The sequence below is a fragment of the Oreochromis niloticus genome, linkage group LG11 (genome assembly GCF_001858045.2).
Source record: "Oreochromis niloticus isolate F11D_XX linkage group LG11, O_niloticus_UMD_NMBU, whole genome shotgun sequence".
Lineage (NCBI taxonomy): Eukaryota > Metazoa > Chordata > Actinopteri > Cichliformes > Cichlidae > Oreochromis > Oreochromis niloticus.
The window spans coordinates 17,238,124-17,259,527 of record NC_031976.2 but is presented as its reverse complement, the minus strand read 5'-3'; the positions used below and the strand labels follow the sequence as shown (position 1 = coordinate 17,259,527).

Here is a 21,404-nt window from a genome sequence, read left to right as displayed (position 1 = left end):
CAAATTCACTAAACGCAAAAACAAATTGAAAAGCGCAAAAACAAATTCACTAAACGCAAAAACAAATTGAAAAACGCAAAACAAATTGAAAAACGCAAAACAAATTGAAAAGCGCAACAACAAATTGAAAAGCGCAACAACAAATTGAAAAGCGCAAAAACAAATTGAAAAGCGCAAAAACAAATTCACTAAACGCAAAAACAAATTGAAAAGCGCAAAAACAAATCACAAACCGCACAACAAATTGAAAAGCGCAAAAACAAATTCACTAAAAGCAAAAACAAATTGAAAAACGCAAAACAAATTGAAAAGCGCAACAACAAATTGAAAAGCGCAAAAACAAATTGAGAATCACAAAAACAAATTGAGAAGCACAATTACGTTAAGAAAACCGGAAAGGGTAGGTACCAGTCGGCAACAGGAGACATCACTGATTGGATGTCCGCGCTGTTCGTCTTTGGAACCGGAAGTTACTCTGCCTGTAGCGCATTATTTTCAAACATGAACATTAGCGGTGACCCAAACATAGCTGTCACTATTCGAGAATATTTTTGATTCAGGACATACATACGAGGTGATACTGGATATGCTCAAGTGTAATCATGACATTTCAATTAGTATGCGTACACTGAAACTACATTTAAAAGAATCTGGACTGTACAGACGAGGCAACTATTCTCCACTTCCTGAGGTGAGGCGTGCCATTTTGTCCGAGCTTCGAGGACCAGGACAATTGTTTGGATATCGGACCATGTGGCAAGTTCTCAAACAAAAACACAAGCTGCGTGTCAAGCGTGATGTAGTTATGAGGCTGTTGAGACAACTAAATCCTCAAGGAATCGCTTTGAGAACTCGAAGGAGGTTCACAAGACGCACGTATCACTCCATGGGGCCCAATTACATATGGCATGTAGATGGCTATGATAAACTGAAACCCTGTCAGGATGTATAGATGGCTTTTCAAGAAGACTGATGTGGCTTGTGTGTGGAGCAACAAACAACAACCCGGCTGTTATAGCTCACAATTATATAAACTGTGTAAAGAGTCTTGGTGTGATACCAATGAGATTACGAACAGACTTCGGGACTGAGAATGGGACTATGGCAGCAATACAGTGTACCCTCCGTCACGCGCACACGGACTATTATGCTGGATCGTCAAGCCACAGTTACGGATCATCTACTGGGAATCAGCGCATCGAGTCATGGTGGTCTTATTTCAGAAGAGGAAGGTGGGTACATTTGTGTCTGGTAGGTGTAAGCTACAGTGAAAGCTGATCAGATTGTTGTTTTTTTTACATGCATTTAAGAAAATAGAGTAGCGTCCTGCTGGACGTGTTGAAAAGTTGGATGAGATAGACGTTAACAGCCGTCACTTTATTGCAGGAACTCAAAATGGTCATTGTCAGCTGTTGTGCCGAAATGAGCATGCTTGCCTAGATTTAACGACGCCAATACAAAATGAAAAACTCAGACCAAACTCTCCACTCCTCACAATCAACACACAGAACAGAGTGAAAAGAATACAGCATTTTTAACAAGAACATTACTGCAGGGTCGCTACAATATTTATGGAAAACTAATATGCATTACTTTGTTTGACATCCATTTGTGGCATGTTTTAAATGGGACCAAAATGTAACAAACCCTATAAAATGACCAAGAACAAAGCTAAATTGATTCTTAAATATTAATTATATACCCAGGTCTCAGTTTTGGATGGACTTTTTGGAGACCTAAGAGACTCTGGAAACTTCAGTGGAAGCCACGAACGCCAATGCTTGCTGAGATTCTGCTTCACAGGGGTTCTACAGAAAGACCTGGATGAATGCAAAGACCTCTGGAACAAACACAGGATCCGGCCAAGAAGACTTGCATCGTGTCCAGGGGGGATTCCAAACAAACTCTCTCTTGCCTCACAGGTATTTGAGTTCTTAACAAAATTAACCTTTTGCATCAAACTAAATGCAAGGTGTTGTTATTGCTTAAGTTGGTTAATATATATTCATAATTTTACACATAAGTATGATAGAGCAGTTTATAACATGTCACTGCATGCGTTGATTTATATAGTTCCATATTGTCAGCAAAAAATCCTTCACTGTTCTATTTTCATTTTGCAGATATGGTTCAAGAGACTGTGGATTTGCTGTTGAGGAGAGGGAACTGGATGCGTTTCCCGAGGAGGGGCTACTGGTTGGATTGTGTGGTGATCCAAACATTGGGGAATATTTACAACAGGCTGTACAACAAAACACACTGCAGCAGCCACAAGACTGGGAATCGGCCACAGAACTGTATTTGGCCCTGAAGGACATAGCTGGGTTTTAGATACCAACTGAACTTCAGTTTGTAATGACATTTGTCAGAGTTACTCTGATGAAGACACACACGGTGTCGAAACGTTAGTTTCTTTCCTTTTTTTGCACCTAATAAAACCTTTGGACTTACTTGAGTGCTCCAGCCCTTCTGTTTTTCCTTCATTTTTTAATGTTAGTAGTGTTTCCTTTCCCTCTTGCTAAATTGAATATAATATTGTTCATAATATACAGCAACTGGCATGGATTTAAATATTAACATTTAACCACAAGGAAACATTTAAAATGTTCTTTAATAAAACCATTTACAAATAGTGTCCAGCATTTCTGTCACTTTTCCAACATACACAATATTCAGAAAAAACAACTAAATGTTTAACAATATGGAAGTTGCTTGTCACATGAATGTGTTAAGTAGTATGCCAACGGCAGCTGAACCTAACAGGGTAACTCTAACTGTAACTTGATGACCTTGCTGATTTAAGAACATCCAAATCCTGGAGCATTTTGAATTCCAAAGTCCATGTTGGCCTTAAAGATGCTGTATGAGTCACAGATGGGTAGCTTCAGAGTATTTGCACAGGTGTTTGAAACTGGAAAAGGCGAAACACTTAAAAACTGGATGCGTGGTGGTGGTGGTGTCATTCCTGCCGGTGGAACTGCCGTCAGCCCTGTGGCAAACATCATCAAATCTTCCAGACACACTGCTGTTGCCTTCTCTGAAAGAAGAAAGTAAACACTGTAGTACATTACAGAAAATTTATTTCCTCACCTCTCCTTTCATAAAACTATAAACAAATAAAAATGGTCATTCAAACCTTCACAATCAAGGAGATAATCTGCCCAAAAGCCAAGTGTTAGGACCTCCTTATGCCGCTTGTTGCTTCCTGCTGGGCTGAGATCTGGTCTGAACATGCTCTCCAGTTCTGAAGCAGTCAGGGCCTTGGCAGAGAAGCATAGGAGTGGGGCCAGCACACTGGAATTTTGTTGCAGTGCACTTAAAAAATTCAGACTTTCCAGTCCATCTTTAAATCTGCAAAGGATAGACAAATAACTAATAATTGGTTTATAGCTATAACTATTGCAGTCTTCTAAATTGTGTTTAAATGTCTTTACCTACTAGATCTTTCATTATAAATTTGGACAGATTTCAAATGCATAGAATCACTCATACACAAAAACAATTCATAGCGCTCAGAAATTAACTGTGACAGCAAAAAAAGAAGAGCTCATTGGGATTTTAGCATTTAAAAAAAATAGTGCTTTCACACTGGAATAAACAAGTGTGTCAAACAAGGGATCACCTCTTTTTATAAATAACTGAAAAATTAATCATGTTGCATGACTATGATTATTATGGGTCATTGTGAACAATAAATGTATACTAAATTAGAGTTCTAGTGTCAAAAGGTTAATAGCGTGCGACAGTGGCTCAGGAATTAACTAGTTGTTCATCAGATCACTGATGCTACTGAATCAGTTTTTTCATATACATCTGAAAATGTCAGTGGCTGCTGTGATGAGCAACTGGCCATCCTGAATTTAAAAGGAGTAATGAGTTTACCGTTGAATGACACTTTGGTTTCTTTCAAGGATGTACCATCTGAGGTACTCCTCCACAAATGCTTGTTTCTCAAAAGGCTTGACGTTTCTGAGGCATCCAGCAGTTTGGAAGATTGTGCTGTTTTGCAAAATAAGATTATGCAAAGACTCCTCTGATTCAGCTTTCAGGACCTATAAAAAAAAAAAAAAAAAAAGGTTTACTGTAAGAAAAACAAAAATATAATTTTCACTACTTTTACGATTCATTCAAACATTGGATTAAAAAAATAATCAATTTGTTATTTCACTTGTGTTGTTGGGAGTTGGAAATCCGTCCTTTCAGATTACAGAATCTACCTTGAACCTACTTTCAAGATATGATCCAACCCGGATAACTTTTATCCCGATTAAATCTTTTAAACTGGCCCCAAGTGTCTTCTAAGTAAACCCATTCCCTGAGCCTAGGTAATTTTCTACCTGATGTAAAATTTTTGTGATCTCCTCATCTTGCACATCTTCTACAGTGGCGCTGAAACTCTGATTCCCTGTGATGTGGTTGACCAGGTTCTTGGAGAGGAAATGTGGTGCTGGTCCCCCATGCACAATGGATACAGCGATCATCTTTCCTGCTAAAAAGTACTCATCTTGCCTGGCAGCTGTTATACAGGGCACATAATTATCATGGTTAATTGCTATTAAATATGCTAATGAAAAAAATACGCCAATTTTTATTAAAATTTCCATTGTAATAATTACGGAGAAAACATCCACCTCTTGAATTATATACAAGATAACGGCTCTCTGGAGGTCCATCAAAGATGGGGCGATTTCGCAGACTGCCCATAAGAAGTGTGAGGAATTCACGCCTCGGGCCACCTGTATCCAAACCTTCTTCAAAGCTGCCAGCATCATCATTAAACTTGATGAACATGTCGTAGTTGTCAGAGTATGTGCTGCGTCGAAATCCTCTAACAGCTCCATCCCATACAGCTGACCTTGATATATTGAACCTGCTGACCTTCTTGTGGTCAAGTTCCAGTGCCAAATTTGCAATAATTCCATGTGCCTGCAAATTGGTGTCTCTAAAAAAAAGGGAAACTTTTTTTTTTTAAAGGTATATATACTTCTCTCATGATTGCATGATGTCTTGTATAGAACAAGATGGCGGTTAATTGGATTCAAATGTTTAAATTACTAACACAGGTTCTTCTGGGGGCTCAGCAAACAGTGAATCGTTATCTAATTGCAAAGTAAAGGCGGTGGAGATTGTCTGCTGCACTGTTTTACTAATAAAATAGTTTTTTACCTGTTGTACTTCATTAGCAAGCACAAGATCCCCAGCACCCTTCCTTAGAGAACAAAGAAAAGCATTTTTGTTGTGTACTGTGAAAATATTAATTGACACTTTGAAAATATTTAAGCATCTTGATTAACAAACAAGCAATACAAGTATTATGTAGTCCATGTTCCAAAAACCATATACAGAATGAATGACAAAAGTGTATATCTCATTAATACAAAGTGTAGGCAAAAAACAGTAAAAGATTACATGTTCTTCAAATATCACTTACTCATATTCTGCTGCTTTCTGTAAAGGACTGCTTTCATGTTGAAGTTCCCATGGCTGAAACAAACAAACAAACACACGCACGCACGCGAGGACGCACACACACACACAAAATGTATTTCACATATAACTATTAACTGTTTTACTGAACTGAGGCAAATGGTGGTGGCTAAACAACAAGAAAACTCTATTAAAAATTTTAAATTGTACTTACCAGTGTATCAGCAAGATCAAACTCAGAGGGCCTTTTAATAACAATCTCTGGGTCAGAGTCAGACAAGTCTGAGTTTTCTCCAACTACAAAACATGAAAACAAATTAAGCTAAGCTAACTAAATTCATACTAATGTATGAAACTTTATTTGATCATCAATAATAGATTAATACGAAAGGCATAAAGTTAGCATTTAAAACTCATGACTCAGTAGATCCAAAAATGGCTGAATTTCATGTTTCCAGGAAGAAACATAACATATACAAGCTAATTTAGGGAGCAATGGTGGCAGAGGAGTTAAAAGCCCGCCCTGTAATCAAAAGGTTGAAGGTTTTAGCCCTGCTCAGTCTGTCACAGTCGTTGTGTCCTTGGGCAAGACACTTCACCCTCCATGCCAGGTGGTGGTAGTGGGAGGGATAGGTGGCATCTGTGTACAGCAGCCTTGCTTCAATCAGTGAGTCCCAGGACAGGTGTGTCCACATTGTAGCTAATCACCAGCAGTGTGTGAATGTGTGTGGGTGAATGACTGGTTTTGTTGTGAAGTGTCTTGGGGGGGGTTGTAGAACCCTAGAAGGTGCTATATCAAATACAGGCCATTCACCATTTTAATGTAGGTATGCTATTGACTTGGGTGCTTTATGCGTAATGTTATCATTTCACAATTTCAAAATTAGCATTTGTTGAAACTAAGGGAATGTGTGTCAAAATCCAAACAAACATTAGCAGCTTACCATCTTCAAAGTCACTCTTCAAGCAGATGAAAACAGTGATTCTTTGATAAGGCTTGCCAACTTCAGCCTTATAAGCCTCAAGTGTAAATGGTCTTTGTGTTCCAGGGACAGTAATGACCTCAGTGCCATCCGGATACAGAAGAAGGAAAGGTCCATCTTTTAGATCTTTGTTAAAGTCCTTCATTTTTTTAACAGCTTGATTGAGCAGACTTGTGGCAGTAGCGTCAGGGTCTGTTGTTAGGAAAATAGTTTTTCCACGGTATGGCTTCAAACCACCCTTTTTAATGGTCATCAAGCCGACATTTATCTGTAAGGAAAAAGACATGAACAATGGGCCAAGTAGATACTAATATGACTCTAAGCAGATCTATTCAAACTTGAATATTTATTAACTGCAAAAGAGGGATCTTCCTGACAACCTAAATGTACAATTACTCGTAAACAATTGTTCTTATTCTGGATAGCTTTACTACACTGAACATTTTTTACACAACTCCCCTAAGGAATAACAAAAGAATGTCATTAGAAAATTAACCTCAACTTGTTTTCAGACAGAGCTAGCCAAACTACCTGAACCTTTCTTTTTTCCTTTTTCTTTAAGCCCTTCCTCCCTTCAGAAAACTTTTGCCTCTCTTCATTTTTCTTTTTTCTGTATTCTAAGAAGGTGCTGAAGGTTGGAGTTGGGCAGTTTGAGGTAGTCTGTGATGCTAAAGGGAAACAAAGGAAAAATGTACTACAATGTCACACATTAAAGACATTCATTCATGTGACATTCCATTGTCCACACAACACGCAAATAAGGACAACACTGAATAATCTCACTAGAAAATTTCTACCAAGGAATGACAGTGTAACTGATACTATTGACCAATACAATTCTACACCAGTAAGTTTTAATGTATAGACACATAATAGTGTTAGTTCCTAAAGTTAACCAAACATAATAAATGAACTAATTTATTATCGTTTCAGTTGTGGAAATGCTCAGAGGACTGTTCCACGAAGCAAGCTAATCCCAAAAGCCAGGCTCACTCTGAAAATCCAGGCTCGATTGCCCCAAATTCGGTTCCAGGAACGAGGCTAACCTGCAGTCTTTCTGCTCATTCATTATGCAATATGCTTGTGGACAAGTCTGGTCCGTGGCACCCTAGCTGCGAGGTTTGTTAACACTAGAACTGCCCTCAAACCTTCACTACTAGAAAGGTCTTGAGCAGTCATTTTGACACCTGCGTGCATTTTCAAATGAGCCTCGATTTTCTGAGCTCGCTTAGTGGAACAGCCCTCTGGTCTGCTATGGTCTGGAAACAGCTAACGCTAGGCTAATAAATCAATAAATAACAAACATTTTGTTATGCTTATTAACTTACTCAATGGGAGTGAAGTGTCTCCGATGCAAGATGCGTGATAAAGCCTCTCGCCACAGCCGCTGCAAAAGTTTGGTGACTCCTCAACCAGCTTTTTCCCATAGCTAGGACAAAACATTCCGCCGTTTTTCAAACGAAATGCGCTACAGGCAGAGTAACTTCCGGTTCCAAAGACGAACAGCGCGGACATCCAATCAGTGATGTCTCCTGTTGCCGACTGGTACCTACCCTTTCCGGTTTTCTTAATGTAATTGCGCTTCTCAATTTGTTTTTGTGATTCTTCTTTTGTTTTTGCGCTTTTCAATTTGTTGTTGCGCTTTTCAATTTGTTGTTGCGTTTAGTGAATTTGTTGTTGCGCTTTTCAATTTGTTTTTGCGCTTTTCAATTTGTTTTGCGCTTTTCAATTTGTTTTTGCGTTTAGTGAATTTGTTTTGCGCTTTTCAATTTGTTTTTGCGTTTAGTGAATTTGTTTTTGCGCTTTTCAATTTGTTTTTGCGCTTTTCAATTTGTTGTTGCGCTTTTCAATTTGTTGTGCGTTTTCTGAATTTGTTTTTGCGCTTTTCAATTTGTTTTTGCGTTTAGTGAATTTGTTTTTGCGCTTTCCAATTTGTTTTTGCGTTTAGTGAATTTGTTTTTGCGCTTTTCAATTTGTTTTTGCGCTTTTCAATTTGTTGTTGCGCTTTTCAATTTGTTGTGCGTTTTGTGATTTGTTTTTGTGGTTTGCACTTCAGGGCCACCGTAAGAAGGGGCTCTGTTAGCAGTTTGTTTTTTATGAAATATCTGCATTGGCTATTCATAGAATGTACAAGGCTTTTAGAAGTGATTTAATGTTTCTTAGCTTCAAAACTATTTGCTGTAAATTTCAGGTTGGTTGCCCATCTTTCCTAATTTTGCATTTTTATGGAAAGGACTCACTTAGCTGGCTTCATTTTAACAAATACTTTTTGCCATTAAAGGTTAGATGATTCATTTTGTTCTAAATTCTAAAGATAAACATTTTTATTTACATTTCCAAAGCTTTCACGATACAACAACTCATTTTCTAGATATTTATCAGCTCTTTCTTCTTTTAGGCTCTAGACACGTTTTGTAGGGGAAAAGGGGCACTTTGAACTGAAAAGGATGTTGACCCCTGACCTAAGCCATGAGGTCAACACAAAACAAATACAGAAAAAATTATTGACAGAAAAATGGAACGGTTACTTTCAAGAGGCTACAGGTGAAGGTGAATGGGTGTGTAAAAGCAAATATACATCAGACTGACAAAGAAAAGAGTGTAAAAAGATTTTTAATTTTGAAATTTAACTTTATTATTATGAAAAACTGAACTTACTGATAAAAGAAACTAGCCATATTGAACGCATGTAACTGTAATGAACCAAATAAAACAGAAAAATGCATGCAACACTCATTATACTGTGTATAACACAGCATGGGGTTGTATTTTCTTCTTTTCAGATGCTCCTGTCACTCCATTTCCCAGGTCATCATAGAACTCCGACACAGATGGAGCTCTCCTGCAGTATGCAGTGTAATGCCCCAAACCACCACTAGTCATCTTTACATGTAAAGCAATTAATGCCCTCAAAGTGAACGACTTTCCTTGGAGAACCAGGTTGGAGGGAAATTCACTTAATGGAAATTCTGTTTGGTTTGCAAAGTCAGTATCAATCCACACGATATCTCCAATGTTGTAGCTGTGAGTAATTGTCCCTGCACAGTGCTCATTTCCTGTGGTGCTGTCTTCTGTTTTGAATTCTGATGGACACAGAGATTGATTGGAGAGTGGCCTGAGGCAGGTAGACTCAGGTAGGCCAAGTCCTGCTTCCACAGCAGTGCCAAGATGAGCCATACCAGACTCTTTGAGGACACAGATAGCAGGACAAACAAATGGCTCTTCCCTTTTCATCCCTTTTCTGAGGTAGCAGTGCTGTGAAGAGCAGTGTTTTGTAAAATAAACACTTGATATGTTCCTCATTGCCTTAGCAATTACAGCGGAGACATTGCACTGAGCATCGATTTGGATTTCACCAGACATCAACTGGACAGCTTCAAACATTACACTAAGCAGCTCTGCCCTCCTGTATGTTTGTTGGGTCACACCATCTGTGGCAATGGCTTTCACCAGCTGCAAGACTTGGTTTTCAATGTCTTTCAGAACAGCATTGTGAAATGTGTAGCTGTCACAGAAGGCACAACACAAGCACTGAAAAAATGCATCAAATGCACAGGTATTGAGCACAGAGATCGTTGATTCCCCTAATCTAATAGGCTGATGATGGTTTCCATTTTTTAATAATCCCACCTTCACTCTTTTGGCCCCAAAAGATTCATCTGTATGGAGCTATTCGGTACATGGAGAGAGGTAGGAAGTCGTCTTCCTTTTTTGGGTGGAACAGCCCCTCCAGTTCTCAACTGCATCTTCATCAGCCGGAGGAATGTTTGTGGCAGCATCAGATCCCACAAATGGGTGAGCATCCATTTTTATTTTGTCTTCTGCACTGTGAGTCGTCATGGATCCAGAATTGGCATCTGTGACTTTCAGTGATCCCACTGTTTCCTCGTCTTTGGTCTTTTCTTTTGCAGAACAAATCTGCATATTTCCCTCGATGAAGGAAAGATGACGAGCAATAAAGCAATCGACTCGAACAGGCAAGTTTTCATGTTTGAAAAGGCCCTGTTTTATGTTTTTGAACTCAGCTTCTGTGGTGGATTTTTGTATGATATGTATAACTATGTAGCTATATACACTATATATCTATGTGCACTGAACATATATATTTTAACTTTCATGTAGAGTGTTAAGCACAAGACATTTTGCTTCACCGAGGTTTATTAAGGTGGTACAGTAACAGGGCAGTTAATGTAAGGGGAGAGTTCTCCTGAATAATTTACTCTCCGGTAACTAACCTTCCCTAATACACGCTCAACGTCTTTCATGCAGCACAACCAAAACAGTAACATTGTAACAGAGATCCTGAACACATCACAATAAAATATCATACGATATAATCACTCACACACACACACACACATACTTTGAACCCACACTGAAGTGTTTTTATATATGAGAAAGCATGTAACCTATGTATTATATGTTATAAGATTGTGCCACTTGCTGTATAAGATGTAATAATTAGGATTAATGTGTGATGTTTGACCGTGTCATGACCTATTGTGATAAGCCAGAGCAAGGGGTAGTCAGAGTCCTGACTGGCCTTTGGCCAAAACCTTGGCCGCTGCCTGACCCCTGCAGCTGTGTTTGGGCGCGTGGGAAAGTTACCCAGCAGCAGGGGGCGGGGATACTGGTCCTCTGGTCCCTAGAGGACCAGAGGACACCCCCAGCTCTTTTTCTCCTGCTGCTACTTCCTGTCCGTCTCTGTGTTGCTCTACTGTCTGTGCTTAAGGCTGTACACCCCGGGGTTTTGCTTTGCTTGCTTTCTGCTATGTAATTTTCTTGCTAAATGTCTGTATGTATTTTTTCTGCTGTTCATATGATTCAGTGTATTAAACTCTGTTCCAAGAATTCTACTCTTTTACAGAGCATCTTTTTGAGTGTATTGATTTTAATTGGATCTAAAAGGGTTGGATCTCCACATCGTTGGTGGGAGAAGGTTATCAGGATGGCTTCAAAAATGTGCGACCACACTTCTACAGTGGCTGAACTTGCTGTGATCCTGGTGCTTTGGAAGAGAGGGACCATTATTCCTGTCCAGAGTGGCAAGTAACTTGCCAGTATTATTATATGGGGAATAAGCTCAGGGAAAAGTGAATATTATCTCTATCCCTGTTTGCTGCAGCAAGTGACCTGCTCTCCTCACATATTTCTGTTACCCACTGTCATAGGTCAGTCTGGATCTCATCAACTGAATCCACTTTTTCACTTTCCTCTGTCTGTTCATCTGGAGTGATGATGGAGTCTTGAGCGATTTGGGATTTCAGGTATTTTTTGCACCTTTCTGAAGGAAGAGGGGCTCCAGAACTGTCATCACCTAACCAGCATTTGCACCACTGGGACACTGGAGCAATTGTTTTCTGTCAGAATACCTTGATAAAGTAAGATATGGCCAGATTTGCCATTTGGTCTCAGCAGTTTTTTCACAACTGAACTGGTTGCATCAAAAAACACAGTTGGGGGAGATTTTTTTTGACAATGTCTTGTAAACATGTGGGATCTCTGTGTAGTGTCTTCTCTGGTCTGCATTCACAACAAAAAGGCAACAAATTAGAAAGTTCTTTGTTTTTTGTCGTGGGCAGTCAGCGTGAGACCTCACAGGAATCCTCCATTACTCTGAGGATTACCTAGAATCCCTTGCCCTTTGTAAATGTTGCAGGGTGACTTTTACAACAGTAGGTGGTGCCAATGTCCCATTTAGCAGGATTTAACTTCAACTCTATTTAACTATGTTACACATGCAGCTGAGTTTGACTCCAGTAGTGACAGAAAAAACAGTCCAATATCTCGTATGCTACCACTGTTAGGAACACTATATTTTAATAATTGCAGAGATGCAATGGGGTCCTTGTCGCCTAATTCCAAATCTTTTCTCTCTTGTTTGGCTTTTTACAGAGTGGCCAAATTTGGAAGTTGGCTTGGCAGCTTATCAGCTCACAGTCCGACACATACCAGCACAACAGCATAGATAGCACAGACGTTAAGGCGGCGAGGCGTGATTGCGGGTGCCGCTCAGGTGCGTCTGCCTCCCCTGCAGCGGCGCTGCAGACCACGCCCCGCCACACACATTAACCACGTAAAATAAATATTTAGGCAGAATTTTGCAAATATCTATTTTTCATTTTTTAGCAGCATAGTGCTTTTTTTTCCCCAATTATTTTTTAAAAGTCAGGTCAAGGCTCCAAAAGCCCAAAGGCGATATAAGGGTGGCGGCTCACAACAGTTTTTGTTTGCTACATGGATCATTTTAGTTCAGCTGGGTGTCTTTCCTTTTGTTATATTTCTTTAAGAGTTCAAAATGTGTTAATTACATAAATAAAATGTAATTTTCTCTGTAGCACTTCATGGATTTCATAAGCAACACAACTTAGTTGTTCACACAAAGCATAAAGGTAAAAAACAATATATACAGTGTTATCTTCATTTTAGATGTCAAAAAGTATTTGCGGCTCCCAGTGTTTTCTTTTGCGTGGAAACCGGGTCCAAATGGCTCTTTGGGTGTTAAAGGTTGCCGACCCCTGCTCTAAACCAACTGAGAACTAGGAGCAAACCTAAACACACTAAAGAACATGAAGTGAATGTACAGGGAGTGCAGAATTATTAGGCAAGTTGTATTTTTGAGGAATAATTTTATTATTGAACAACAACCATGTTCTCAATGAACCCAAAAAACTCATTAATATCAAAGCTGAATGTTTTTGGAAGTAGTTTTTAGTTTTAGCTATTTTAGGGGGATATCTGTGTGTGCAGGTGACTATTACTGTGCATAATTATTAGGCAACTTAACAAAAAACAAATATATACCCATTTCAATTATTTATTTTTACCAGTGAAACCAATATAACATCTCCACATTCACAAATATACATTTCTGACATTCAAAAACAAAACAAAAACAAATCAGCGACCAATATAGCCACCTTTCTTTGCAAGGACACTCAAAAGCCTGCCATCCATGGATTCTGTCAGTGTTTTGGTCTGTTCACCATCAACATTGCGTGCAGCAGCAACCACAGCCTCCCAGACACTGTTCAGAGAGGTGTACTGTTTTCCCTCCTTGTAAATGTCACATTTGATGATGGACCACAGGTTCTCAATGGGGTTCAGATCAGGTGAACAAGGAGGCCATGTCATTAGTTTTTCTTCTTTTATACCCTTTCTTGCCAGCCACGCTGTGGAGTACTTGGACGCGTGTGACGGAGCATTGTCCTGCATGAAAATCATGTTTTTCTTGAAGGATGCAGACTTCTTCCTGTACCACTGCTTGAAGAAGGTGTCTTCCAGAAACTGGCAGTAGGACTGGGAGTTGAGCTTGACTCCATCCTCAACCCGAAAAGGCCCCACAAGCTCATCTTTGATGATACCAGCCCAAACCAGTACTCCACCTCCACCTTGCTGGCGTCTGAGTGGGACTGGAGCTCTCTGCCCTTTACCAATCCAGCCACGGGCCCATCCATCTGGCCCATCAAGACTCACTCTCATTTCATCAGTCCATAAAACCTTAGAAAAATCAGTCTTGAGATATTTCTTGGCCCAGTCTTGACGTTTCAGCTTGTGTGTCTTGTTCAGTGGTGGTCGTCTTTCAGCCTTTCTTACCTTGGCCATGTCTCTGAGTATTGCACACCTTGTGCTTTTGGGCACTCCAGTGATGTTGCAGCTCTGAAATATGGCCAAACTGGTGGCAAGTGGCATCTTGGCAGCTGCACGCTTGACTTTTCTCAGTTCATGGGCAGTTATTTTGCGCCTTGGTTTTTCCACACGCTTCTTGCGACCCTGTTGACTATTTTGAATGAAACGCTTGATTGTTCGATGATCATGCTTCAGAAGCTTTGCAATTTTAAGACTGCTGCATCCCTCTGCAAGATATCTCACTATTTTTGACTTTTCTGAGCCTGTCAAGTCCTTCTTTTGACCCATTTTGCCAAAGGAAAGGAAGTTGCCTAATAATTATGCACACCTGATATAGGGTGTTGATGTCATTAGACCACACCCCTTCTGATTAGAGAGATGCACATCACCTAATATGCTTAATTGGTAGTAGGCTTTCGAGCCTATACAGCTTGGATTAAGACAACATGCATGAAGAGGATGATGTGGACAAAATACTCATTTGCCTAATAATTCTGCACTCCCTGTAAACCTTAAACCAGGGGTGTCCAAACTTTTTTCACTGAGGGCCACATACATAAAAATATAGGAGCGGCTGGGCCACTTACTAGAAATTAGGTATATAACCTTAACTTTAGTGTATTAAAGTTAGAAAAATCACTTAAAAGTGGTCAAATGTGTTATATTGTTGAATATAATTAAAGACAAAACTGCCTTCATCACAGCTTCCATAAATGGATTTTTATTGATTTATTCAGAAAAAGCTTTGGCAGCTCATTCTCAGAACAGCAGCCTCAGATTTCTTCTTAGACAGAAGATTTACAGTACAGAGAAAAAACAATAAAGGGGAAAATGGGACGGGTACATTTCAAGCTTATTTTTCTTCCTGTTAAAAAGGAGTTTTTGTCATGGGCTGGGTCGTGTGACCCAGTGTTTGAGGTTATGTATCTTTTTTTATTCATTTGTGCCCTGGTTTATTTTGAGATTGCTGTTTAGTCCTTTGTTCCTTAGTTGTTTGTCATCTCTCCCTCTACTAAGTCTCCCTGGTTTATGCGTCATTATGTTTAGTTCATGTCATGTCTAATCTCCATGTTTCCTGTTTTACTTTGAAAGTCTGTATTCAATGTCAGTGTATTTGGTTTCACCTCTCCTGTTCTGTCGTTAGGTTCATGTGTGTCAGGTGTGCTCCCTTGTGTGGCCACTTCCCCTAATCATCCCTCATGTGTATTTAGTCTCTGTGTTTCATGCAGTCCATGTCGCGTCGTCCGTGTTCTCACCTCCATGTTTTCACGGTCAGTCTTTGCCGTGATCATCATAGTCTCTGAGTCTTCTTAGTTTGTCACAGTATTAGTTTTCCCAGTTTAGTTATGGTCTAGTTTAGTCACTCTATCCCTGCTTTGTTTGTACACTTTGTCTTCAGCCATAATAAAGGCTCGCTTTCTGTTAAATTCACTCCCGTCTACTAACTTGTGTACGCACCTGGGTCCATCACACACACCACCGCACGGCCTGTCTCCGCAGACCGTGACAGTTTTTCCTTCCCACTGTCGCCAAAGTGCTTACTCATAGGGGATCATATGATTGTTAGGTTTTTCTCTGTACCTATGAAGCGCCTTGAGGCGACTTTTATTGTGATTTGGCGCTATATAAATAAAATTGAATTGAAAAATTGTAGCCACAGCTGCCCTGGGGTGCACTGTCAGAGGCGAGGCGGCCATATCGTGACACTGACCCTTCTGACCACTACCAGTAGGTGGCAACGGGTGAAATGTCTTGCCCAAAGACACAATGACCGAGACTCTTCAAGCTGAGGCTTGAACTGGCAACCTTCTGTTTACAAGACAAACTGCCAACTCTTGAGCCACGATCGCCTGAACAGAGAGACCTGCAGGCTGACGTCACTCTGAGCAGCTGCATGGTTTCATGTTTATTACAAACCTGATGTTCTTCATGACTTTGTCACGAGAAAATGTGACAGAGTGTGAGACGTGTGAGTCTCTGGCTCAGTGTGTCAGCACTCACCTGTAACAGGAAACACTGTTGAAGCACTGAGAGCCTCTGACTCTCTGATATGAGTTTGTATCTGAACCAGCAGCAGGCAGCTCCTTCTCCACCTCCTCTCGCCTCACCTGTGTCCTCCTCATTCCTCTTAAAAAGGCTTCTTATAACCACTGTTGAAGTGTTGTTTCAGAGGTGACTGTGCCCGTGATAACAGTGACAAACAGATGCCTGAATACACCTGCTCTTTAATAAATAATTCTTTTAGGAGATCCAGGCTTTTCAACTCTCTGTCTGTCCCTGCTGAGAATCTGTATCTCTCATGCAGAACATCATCAGGAAAGCCCAATTGATCACGTCGGCCTCTGAAGGTTCTCTCCATCCAAACTGATCCTCTCATTCTGAACACCTAAATCTGCAGGATTTTCTAAATGTGGTGACACCATTTCCAAAGCAGCTGAGAAACACTATAAAGCTTCCACAAGATTTTAAGCCAAAGCTCAGGACATAATCAGCTCCTGACCAGGTTGTGTTCACCAGACGTTACCATGGTTATTTAGCCAGAAAAACTCTGAGTTTCAGCTCGACGTAGCTCGCTAAACCACTAATTTCACACCATAGGTCACCCCTCAGGTGTCACTTTATCTGTGATAGTAACTCCCAGCATGTGTAGGTTTGATATCTGCTCCATGTATGAAACACATAAAGAAATCAACAGCATTGTTTCAACGATGCTTTTATTTTGAAAGTAAAGAATAGAAAGAAATAAACCCGAGTAAGTTTACAGTCAGTTATCTGTGTCTGGATCTGGATTCAGATGAAAAATAAGGAAACATTTCAGCTTCTACAAATTCCTCCACAGCACTGACACACATTTTTATATCAAACTAAATCAGCTGTTTACATTTTTATCATGATAGTCAGATTAAGTTTAACATCTGTTAAGTGTTTAAGAAAAATACCTGCATGATTATCAAAGAAGAGAAAAAAGAGGAACTGTTGGATTTTGCTCAACTTAACAGGAAAGACTCCAGTTAAAAGCAAACATGTGGGCCAGCAGTCACCAAAATAACAGACTGACCAACACAGGACAGTGGAGCCAATAAAAAAATAATGCAGTTTACCAACTTATAGAAAATACTCATGACCTAATGGAGGAGCAGCACTTTATGAAGAGCCGACTCAAAGAAAGGAGAAAGAGAAGAGAATCACTGAGCATTTAAACTGGATTTATTTGAATCAAAGATAAGAAGAAGAAGTAAATTATCTGAGTCAGTGGAATCAGAGGAGAAGTAGAAACAAATAAACACAAAACTAGAACCCAACCAGAGAGAGAGAGAGAGAGCAAGAAACTGATTACAGCAGGTGATTTACTTTCTGTTTTACTTCTAAAAATGGCTAAGCTCCGCCCACACAAGACAGTCCAAACAGGAAGTGTTGGAGCTGTCACACCTCTCACATGGTGAAAATCAGATGACCACTGAAGGTGGTATGATGGTTTTGATTTTCATGAATACTTGAACCAATCGGGAGACGTACAGACACCTGATCTCCAACCTCTAGAAGCAGTGAGACTCCATTAGAGGCGCTCACACTGCCAGATTTTGGATGTTCATATGCAGTGCAAATGAGGTCTCCATTCCTGAACAATGAACCACCTGCACGAATGCCTGCTGTTCCAAATATGTGAAACTCAAAGTGGTAGACTCCTCTCACTGGTGCAGTGAAAATACCTGTGGGACATTTGTTTTTGATAAATGGAAAATCAGCTGTTAGAACATCTGGAACATCAGCCTGACATCAACATAGATGAGAAGTGACATTCCGAGTTATTACCTGTGGATTGGTTGTAGGCATTTCCAATGTTTGTGATGACATGTTCGAAGATCAGAGTAGTCTCTGTGGTAAAGGGTCCAGTATCTGTAGGGCTTTGTTTCCCCAGAGAGGCTGAGAAAGCCACCTGTTTGACTGAGAGAGAGAGAAATGTCATTATTTTAAACTTTCTGTTTTAGAGTTAGACTCTTCCCAAAAAAGTGACCATGACAAAAACTTTAATCTCCAATGAAAGAAATGTTCGACAGCTGAAAGTGTTTCATTGTCACAGAAGAAATCAAACTCTGTGATTGGAAACTAAAATTTGATTAAATCTATTTTTGAGGATCCCAAACTCGTCCTTTAGATCAGACAGACTAATTGTCACGGCCTTTTATGTTCCAAACACCAAAACGTCCAAGAAAAGGCCGTGGGTGGGAACAGGAGGTTTGTTTTAGAACGCACTTCTGACTCCATTGTTTAAAAATCATATGGCGTTTATTTCGTGGGAAAATTATAAACAAAAGTCAGCCAAATAACTTCTTACAACTTAAAATTAAACGAAAGTTAACTTAATTTGCTTTAACAACTTTGAAAGTGGTCAAAAAAATCATATTCTAACCCTCCCATCTGACATTTGGCAAACAAAAAACAAAACATTTACCACACCCCTCCAGGGTGCTCTTAATCCCCTGATTAATGGGATAAGCTAATAAACCAATCACTTTCCAAAAACTTTTCCAACAATTAATTACAAATTTACATAACAAAACTAGGTCAGTATATTCTTACAACTTTAAAGAAAAAACTAAAATGAATACAAATGACATTTTATAAACATTCAACAAAAATGGCCACAACACTAATCATTTTAAAGCTCAGTTTTTACTGCCATCCATAAATAAAGCTGCAGCCGGCTGAGTTGATTGTATTGCTGTGACGTGTCTCCAATAATCCATACAGAGTCTTAATCTTATTTTGTGTATTTATTTTAAGAACAAAACAAGATACTTTGGGCTTTTAATCAAAACAAATATTGCATGCATTAACTGATGTGCTAAAATGACGGTCAACAGAAAAGTTTGCCCACCAACCACTCACCCAACGACCTCTTGCGAACACCTGCGTCAGGTAAATAACATATGACCACACCCCCATGCAGTCACCTGAGATGTAGGAAAATCTAAACACCTTTGCCACCATAACAAATAAAGTAAACACAAACATTGACTTTGGCTCTTACACTGCTGTTTAGTTTCCAGTCTTCATTTATGTTGGAAGTGATAGCAGAGCTGTACCTTTTAATTTGTTTCAGAAATCTCTCAGTGAGAACATGCTATAATATATTTAAAAGGAATTTAAAAGGAACTTCTAACTCCGTTAAATTTCATAAATTCTTTTTTCATGGATGCCTGGATGTTAAACTTAATTGTTACACCTGGTAAAGCAGCAACACTGATCATTTCATTACACATGAAAGAATTTAGACAGTTTTTCAACTCTCAGTTAAGTCGCAGTGTTTGTTTGACTTGCAGCAGAGTTTGGCCCACATGACTACTGACGTCAGACTTAAAGACCAGCTATCCAAGGTACATCTAATGTAGCAGCTAGCATGACACAACATCCTCTTCAAAATTTTATATGGCATGTTAAAGTTCGCCAGAAACTGAAAACTCGTTCACAGCCTGCACGACTTAATGAACAGTTGGACACACACACAGAGACACAAGCAGCAGTCAACTGTGCATGTAATGAAGTCCAGAATCAGGAGACTACAGCATGGCTGAACATGTTATAACTGTTCCAAGAGCACTAAACAGTCCGTGACTGCCCCCTTGTGGAAACCTGGCAAAAAAAGGCCCCACTACATCTTCAAAATAAATTAGCGTCAATTAGTGTCAAATACAGAAATAGTTCAGCATTTATATTTTCAGCTGATCAGTCTCAGTTTTCTGTCTCCACCTCTTCAAGCTTCTTTACCTGCTCTTTAATACATTTTGTTTCCTTGCATCATTAATCTCTGAAGATTGCTCCAATATTCCTGTGATAAAAATATTCAGTCTCATAAGAAAACACATAACCATGAATGTTGGTCATTCCTGTTTCTGATGTTCTGGATATTTCTGAAGTCACATTGATGTATGAAACTGTACCTTGATTCTCTCTCTGTAGGACAGTGATCTGCTCATTCTGCAAAGCCAATGAGGCGGTCAGCTCTCTCAGCACAGCATGGATGTCCTGTGTATTGGATTGTTGGACTGGAGTCTCAGTCTGATCTGCTGAAACAGAGCAGACCAGAAGCAAAAGTGAGAAAAACATGATGATCTTCATTCTGTCACCAGAAACCTGCTGTATAACTGTCATCTGTTAATCTGAGAGTTTTATAATGAGGGGGAAAGAGGCGTGAATGAGGAGCTTACTCCCCCGCATGTCCCCTCATCCTCCACCTCATACACTGCAGAGCCACAGGACCACACCTCCTACAGGTGCTGCTGATGAATGACTCAATAATAAGACTCAGACTCAATAAAAATATTTACCTGAAGGCTGAACCGTTGATGCCGTAGATCTTTCAGAATAACTCACTCACTCAAGGCCTTTTCACACAGGAAGCAGATATTTATTTGAAAACTGTCATAAAAAGATGAAACCATTTTTTGAATGTTGGTTTGATCGTGTCAGCTTCACAAACAGAGCAGATGTTTGTTTGTCGAGCTTGTTGAAAGAACCAAAGTACAATTCAACAATACGAAGAACTCCAACACACTGACCTCAGCTCCTCTATGGTTACAGGAAATCAACTGCACATCTTCCCGACACACACACACACACACACACACACACACACACACACACACACACACACACAAATATCTGAAAACAGTGAAGCTTCACTGTTAGATATAAATGATGTCACAGCTCTGCAGACTGCCAAATGTTTACTGTGTCATTTCTCATAAGTAGAAATTTTGTACACGTACGATTCCCATCACTGTTACACAACCACTGGTCTGTGTGTGCAGGAGTGATGGGCGCTGTTTACTCTCCTTCACAAACACAAATCACTCAGTGAAAAAAGTCAGAAAAACTGAAGTGAATTAATTTTCTCTCTTTTTTAAAATGTTTCATTTCAGCCGTGTGTTGATAAAGAGAGCAAACATTTGTTTGTCAAGCTTGTTAATGTGATCAAAGTAGAGTTTGAAAACACATCAAGAATAAAAGCCAGAGTATGAGCTAACTTCCTCCCGTCACGAAAAAAAAAATTAACAGCCAGCCTGAGTTGAAGAAAGAGTTTCTCATGAAGGAAAGGGAAAGATGGAGAAATAAAAAATAATAAAGAGGGGAAAAAATAAAGAACATCAGTGATCTGAAAGAAAGAGAAAAAGGGCAAAAGAGAAGGTTTTGGAAACAAGCACAGAGAGACAAAAGGAGAGAAAGTACAGCAGGGTCTAAACACACAACCACAGAGTACTTTAGACATTAATTCTGAGGACTCAAGGAGTAGTAGGCAGCTACTTGCTGGTGAACTATTAAGATGTAGAACTTGATATGTGCAAAAACAGAATTGTTATGAAG

The 21,404-nt window shown here is 39.6% G+C and overlaps 2 protein-coding genes and 2 long non-coding RNA genes across 4 annotated transcripts; 2 read left to right on the top strand and 2 right to left on the bottom strand.

Annotated features, from left to right (window-relative positions):
- Nucleotides 1-389: 389 nt before the first annotated feature.
- On the top strand, nt 390-2,633 carry LOC112848260 (uncharacterized). Its single transcript, XR_003222284.1, has 3 exons — nt 390-1,232; nt 1,707-1,922; nt 2,124-2,633. It is a non-coding gene; the product is annotated as an uncharacterized LOC112848260 (long non-coding RNA).
- Nucleotides 2,634-2,777: 144 nt separating this feature from the next.
- Nucleotides 2,778-7,982, bottom strand: LOC109204397 (uncharacterized). The gene is made up of 11 exons (XM_019365228.2): nt 7,739-7,982; nt 6,942-7,078; nt 6,372-6,678; nt 5,642-5,724; nt 5,432-5,484; nt 5,049-5,209; nt 4,632-4,958; nt 4,338-4,516; nt 3,883-4,052; nt 3,137-3,351; nt 2,778-3,037 (listed from the first exon to the last, which is right to left on the bottom strand). Exons 1-11 carry the CDS (start codon nt 7,923-7,925, stop codon nt 2,799-2,801), a joined length of 2,058 nt encoding a protein of 685 aa, XP_019220773.1. The 5' UTR covers nt 7,926-7,982; the 3' UTR covers nt 2,778-2,798.
- An 832-nt stretch (nt 7,983-8,814) lies between these two features.
- LOC112848261 (uncharacterized) lies at nt 8,815-9,821 on the top strand. Its single transcript, XR_003222285.1, has 3 exons — nt 8,815-8,968; nt 9,194-9,395; nt 9,507-9,821. It is a non-coding gene; the product is annotated as an uncharacterized LOC112848261 (long non-coding RNA).
- A 6,915-nt stretch (nt 9,822-16,736) lies between these two features.
- Nucleotides 16,737-20,224, bottom strand: LOC100705460 (complement C1q-like protein 4). Its single transcript, XM_003458421.5, has 3 exons — nt 19,982-20,224; nt 17,853-17,984; nt 16,737-17,749 (listed from the first exon to the last, which is right to left on the bottom strand). The coding sequence occupies exons 1-3, from the start codon at nt 20,190-20,192 to the stop codon at nt 17,472-17,474; spliced, it is 621 nt and encodes a 206-aa protein (XP_003458469.2). The 5' UTR covers nt 20,193-20,224; the 3' UTR covers nt 16,737-17,471.
- Nucleotides 20,225-21,404: the final 1,180 nt, after the last annotated feature.

Coding starts and splice junctions, on each gene's coding strand:
- LOC109204397 (XM_019365228.2), bottom strand. CDS start 7,925: ATGTCCGCGCTGTTCGTCTTTGGAACCGGAAGTTACTCTGCCTGTAGC. Junction 5,485..5,641: donor TTGATCTTGCTGATACACTG/GTAAGTACAATT, acceptor TGTTTGTTTCAG/CCATGGGAACTTCAACATGA. Junction 5,210..5,431: donor CAGAAAGCAGCAGAATATGA/GTAAGTGATATT, acceptor TTGTTCTCTAAG/GAAGGGTGCTGGGGATCTTG.
- LOC100705460 (XM_003458421.5), bottom strand. CDS start 20,192: ATGACAGTTATACAGCAGGTTTCTGGTGACAGAATGAAGATCATCATG. Junction 17,985..19,981: donor CCTACAGAGAGAGAATCAAG/GTACAGTTTCAT, acceptor TCTCTCTCTCAG/TCAAACAGGTGGCTTTCTCA. Junction 17,750..17,852: donor TGCCTACAACCAATCCACAG/GTAATAACTCGG, acceptor AATGTCCCACAG/GTATTTTCACTGCACCAGTG.